The sequence below is a fragment of the Anopheles aquasalis genome, chromosome 2 (genome assembly GCF_943734665.1).
Source record: "Anopheles aquasalis chromosome 2, idAnoAquaMG_Q_19, whole genome shotgun sequence".
Classification (NCBI taxonomy): domain Eukaryota; kingdom Metazoa; phylum Arthropoda; class Insecta; order Diptera; family Culicidae; genus Anopheles; species Anopheles aquasalis.
In genome coordinates, this window is record NC_064877.1 from 44,557,501 (window position 1) to 44,562,500 (window position 5,000).

The window sequence follows — 5,000 nt, forward strand, 5'->3', positions numbered from 1 at the left end:
CCGTGTTCATCAAACAGGCCGAAGATATGGACGAGGTGGTGGAGCAGGTGGAGGAGGAGGAGGAGGAGGAGGAGGAGGAGGAGGAGGTGGATTGGGAAGAGGAGGAGGAGGAGGAGGAGGAGGAGCAGGAGCAGGAGGTTCGAGGGGGCCGACGGGGCACGGTGGAGGCGCCGGCCCTACCGGACGTCGCTATCGAGTATGAGGTCTTCCCCAAGCCGCTACCAACGAAGAGACCAGTGCCGGCCGCCATACAGAACGAGATACGCTCCTCGCAGGCGATTGACTGAATCTCCTAATCAAACACCCTTTCTTGCCAGCCAGCCAGCCAGCCAGCGGCCGCCAACGCCCGTGGTTCTGGCGACAAAGCAGACAATATAACTCCAACCAACGAACTCCCTTGTTCCGGCTGTTCCGGCTACTTTTCCTGTGGACGAGCTCATCACCAAGCTTGTGAGCAAATTTAGGCACAGGAAAATAGATGGTCCCGTTCGATCGGAGCCAGAAAGGACGGAACGAGCCAGATACCTTTGTCAGCAGGGTACAAGGAGCAACAAGTGTATTTGGTTGGAATTTAGTTTTAGGTAGAAAACCCCCGCCACCCCCCCTAAGGACGATGATAATCTGTGTGCATGTGTCCTGTGTGTACCAAACCAAGTCGTAGCCAGTAAATTGAGTAGCGATCAGTTAAGCATTAAGTAAGCGGGACACACACTTATATATATAGAGATATACATTATATATAAATGAAGATGTATACATATATTGAAGTATATACATGCATGAAAAGTTCTATTTACAGCGATGCGGACACCAGCGGATGCGACCCGAATTTCCTCCTTGTAATATACGGTACGAACCCACTGTTGTCTGCCATTTAGGGTCTGTGGGGTGTGTTTTATCTTATCCGCACCCCCCATGTAGGTTATGTCCCATCCCTTCCAATCCATTTTAAGCACAGTTAAAGCTAGGGGCGCCCGACAATTGCTCACTAGAAAAGCGAGATTCGTTCAAAGCTCATATCAGCAGATGTTACTATAGTAAGGGTTTTTAGATATACGTAGCCTAGAATGTCTTTTACTCTCTCATTCTTTGTCTACTTCCCGAGTTCTCAACTCTCTCTCTCTCTCTTTCTCTATCTCCTCCTCGTTGGAGGATGGATGAATGGCGCAAAAGGGCAGGAGACCAAAGTGGTGGTCATAATAGGGTTGCGCGCAATCACGTGCACGTGCGTGCGATAGGCGGGTGATAGGAGCCGTGCGTGCGTGGAACTCGCCGCAGTAGCTAGTAGTAGTAATCGTCGTTGCGGTTGCATCGTTCAATGCAGCGGCATAGTAATGCAATTTCGTGTCATTTTTTGAAAAGATCGAACAATAAACACAACCAACTTTCGTCATCGATATGTTGCTCTCGAAAATGAGTCTCAGATGAGTCCGATGGATGATTCCAACGCAGCACTTTAACGCGTTATTTGCTGAACTAATTTAGCTGATGGAAAGAAAAACATTAACCGCGAGTGTTTAATTGTCTTTCTCTAAATTGATACGCAGTAAAAAGAGTATCCTGAAGGAAGACTAACTACTAAAAATACTTCCATTTTTCGTTACGAATCTTTCGTTTTGAAACGCACTGTTTGCCGCCGCGTTACCACAGTTGATTTCGCCTCCCTCCGGCGCAGTTGCTGTTGCGGGTGATGTGGACGTAACCTTCAAATCGTAACCGTTTTCGCAACGGCTGTCAACGGCTGTCGCAACAGTTTTTTGGCTTGGGTTGCGGTAGTTGCGGTTGCAAAAGATTCACGAAGAAAAGCACCAAGAAAGAGCCAACGGGGCCATTTCGCGTGTTGCCGCAGAGTGAGCTAAAGCAGTTGTAAATTGTGTCTTTTGTGTTTCGTGTCGGTGCAAACTTTTTTCTCTGCGAGTGCTACACGCGGGCTATGAGGCCCTGAGCGGAAGATGAGCGCGTTCGAGGTAAAATGAAGCCGATCTTCGGAGCGATCGAAACGATAACACGCCGCTGTACGCGCCCTGTCGGGCTAATTATCCATCGCCAATAGGTATCCTGCACTCCGCCCCGTGTTGCAGCGAGAAAAAACAACGAAGCACGGGAACCGACGCTGGTCCAGCTGGGTCCTTTCACGCCGAAGGCTATCGTTGTGTTCGAGGGTGTTCCGGTGGGAAAAACGGCCCGGCGGCAGTTGATTCTTCGCAACGCACACACATCGGCCGTAGAGGTAAGGATCGATTTTGCGGGGAATCATCCTCACGAAACCCTTACACGAAATGGTTGTTCCTTCCGCAGGTACAACTGACGAGGGCACCGCCACCCGAGTGTGGGATTTCGTATGAGTGGGACCCGATAGAGCTAACGGTGGGAGAGCAGAAATCCTGGGAGATTGTTTGGAATCCAACGACTGCACTCATTGGAAAGGAACTGCTCATCTTCACCGATAGCCTTGGGCACAGGAAAGACGTGCAATTGATTCTGAAATCGATCGAACTGAAGCCGACCTGTCGTAAAGCGGTTGCCAAATCGTTTGTCGTGCCGACGAAGCTCAAGCTTAAGTCACCCTCACCGCCGAAGGTTAACCTTAAGCGTAACGTATTACCGAAGAAACCGACGAAAGCATCACCTGTGTGGCAAGTTTCGTCTTGGGCCACACTCTCATCCTCCTCCCTACCCGAATCGAATCGTAATCGAAGCCAGCCGAGCCGAATGGGTTCCTACGCCTCTCGACTAGCTGAACCCGTACTTGGATCAAACAACAAGGCAAGCGGCGACGGCTGTGTCGAAACGAATGATCAACTAACTCCATCGAGAAGTGGGCCACAGTCCCTTTGCGTTCCAAAGGAAAATGTAGATCCGGCTGGTACCACACTCGCGTGGTCCCCGTTAGCGGGCAAACATGATGAACTGTCGTATATGGCAAGCCAAGCGACACCGGAGGTGTACTTTACGGCCGTTAAAAGAACATCCAATCACACCATAATGATACGCAAATACCTAGACGGGTCACCGGAGTGTGATTACGAGAATCGTCGGCCCGTACCGGGCACGACCAAAGTGTTGATCGGGCCCAATTGTTTCAGCAAAAAGCCTCCGACTGTGTTAGGTGTGCGGCAGGATAATGTGGTGCAAGAGCCTACTGCTGCTATGGTGACGCCCGCGGGACGAACCAAATTTGATCCGGGCTGTTTTTCAACCGTTACCAAGCCGACGGTGACGGATAAAACGTATCTTAAACCGCTGGCAGAGAGAATCGTGCAGCCTGATGATGGTTGCGATGGAAACGATTCCAGCGAAAACGGTCCGCAACGACATTTAATTTTCTCCTACGAATCTCTCCAAACCGAGCTAGAAGAGGCAGAGAGGAAGAAGGCAAGGGACGCCAGCGATAACGTAGCGCAGAAAGTAATACCTTCCGTTGATCCGCCGTCGGTAATGATTAATCATTCGAGCCCACTGAATGTGGCCGATGCTGCTGTTGTAGATCAGCGTGTCGATTTGGGTGAAGATGATGCCGTGCTACCCATTAACAACCGGACACAGATACTGGGACACGATTCCAGTTCGCAGCTATCCGTCATCACGGAAGAGCACGTGCTCCCACTGGGCGTAACCTTTCCGCGGCAGGGTTCACTTCCGGATGGCTTGGTTCCATCGCATCAGCAGACATTCAAAATTAACAGCCTGGAAGACGTACGGTTGCTATCGGAGAAGAACGTAACTATGGTGCTGCATGCAAATGATTCGCTTCTTTCCCTACCGTGCCTGAGTGTGAAGTCGAATCAGAGCGTAGAGCACGACACTGCGGAGGAAGAGCGGTTGTTCAAGGAGCACGAGATACGGGCTCAATCGAGCCGCTTCAATATCGATGAGGTTGGTCGATTCAGTGACGAAATGATGCCGCTTGATCGTGGTGCTCCCGGCAGCAAGCGCAGTAAGGAAACGATTGACCACTATGCGAGCCAATTAGTTAGTCCTCCGAAGCGCCAGTGTCGCTTCGAAATGCCGGCCAGTCCACCATCATCGGTGGTTCGTAGGAAAGAGCGCACCGGTGGCGTGTCGTCCTGCAAACCGATCGGCTTTCGGGCCGAACAGGGTCGCACTACGAAACTAAAGGTAAGAAATCGATTTTACTATTCTTATCCAGGCGAATATTTTAATGCATATTTTTTTGCACCTTTTCCCCATTTCAGCATAACTCCATGACTGTTCAGCGTAGTCTCACACTGAAGCGTGCTGCGGTAGATCCGCCAACTCCATTGGCACCTAAGGCCACCGATAGTAGTAAGAAGCGCGTGTTTTTGTACGACTCCGAGCGACACCTGAAATCACTCGTCAATTTGGATCCATTCGCGGCGACCACCACAACTGATCCGTTCCTCAAAGCGACCATGTACCAGGATGATGTTGACTTTGCGAAAACGGAAAGACAGGTGATGAAATGGTTGAACGCACTGGTCACCATACCGGCCGATCTGGACACCGAGTCGGCGAAACCACTCGACGTGGGCAAACTGTTCGATGAGGTAAAGGGCAAAGAGTTAACCCTCGCCCCTACGAAAGAGTTGATCTCGTCCAAGTATTACAAAAACCGGCTCGACGGACTCCGGCGTGCCGGCATTGCGCTGTATTTGAGCGAGGAAGTCGCGGACCCGCTGCGTAAACTGCGCATACAGATCGATAAGCAACAGATAGCGATCCGTACCGATCGTAGCCTACATCTCGATCTGGTACTTCAGCGAACGGTTCTCGAGCTACTGCTCTGTTTCAATCCACTCTGGTTGCGGCTCGGATTAGAGGTCGTGTATGGGGAGCAGATTGAGCTGCAATCGAATCGGGACGTGGTGGGGCTAAGTACGTTCATCATACATCGGTTGTTCCGCGATCGCTACCTGGAAACCAAACACTCGAAGGCCTATAATCTGTCCTCGACGTACGCGGAGCACATGCGAAAGCTGACGTTGCGCACGGTGCTCTATTTGCTGCTGTTTCTCGAC

At 51.0% G+C, this 5,000-nt stretch overlaps 2 protein-coding genes across 7 annotated transcripts in view; both read left to right on the forward strand.

Annotated features, from left to right (window-relative positions):
* Positions 1 to 1,397, forward strand: part of LOC126569041 (tolloid-like protein 2) — a 19,706-nt gene extending 18,309 nt beyond the window's left edge. For all 6 annotated transcript variants that reach the window (XM_050225835.1, XM_050225833.1, XM_050225834.1 and 3 more), the window contains exon 12: positions 1 to 1,397. This exon is cut by the window's left edge and continues 193 nt beyond it. In XM_050225835.1, the coding sequence (XP_050081792.1) occupies positions 1 to 287 (287 nt within the window). In that variant the 3' untranslated portion in view covers positions 288 to 1,397.
* A 406-nt stretch (positions 1,398 to 1,803) lies between these two features.
* The window catches only part of LOC126570991 (protein abnormal spindle), a 7,530-nt gene continuing 4,333 nt past the window's right edge, over positions 1,804 to 5,000 (forward strand). Inside the window, exons 1-4 of the mRNA XM_050229174.1 lie at positions 1,804 to 1,967; positions 2,054 to 2,230; positions 2,299 to 4,119; positions 4,197 to 5,000. The exon at positions 4,197 to 5,000 is cut by the window's right edge and continues 3,363 nt beyond it. Coding sequence (XP_050085131.1) covers positions 1,953 to 1,967; positions 2,054 to 2,230; positions 2,299 to 4,119; positions 4,197 to 5,000 — 2,817 coding nt within the window. The 5' untranslated portion in view covers positions 1,804 to 1,952. The remainder of the gene's footprint in view (positions 1,968 to 2,053; positions 2,231 to 2,298; positions 4,120 to 4,196) is intronic.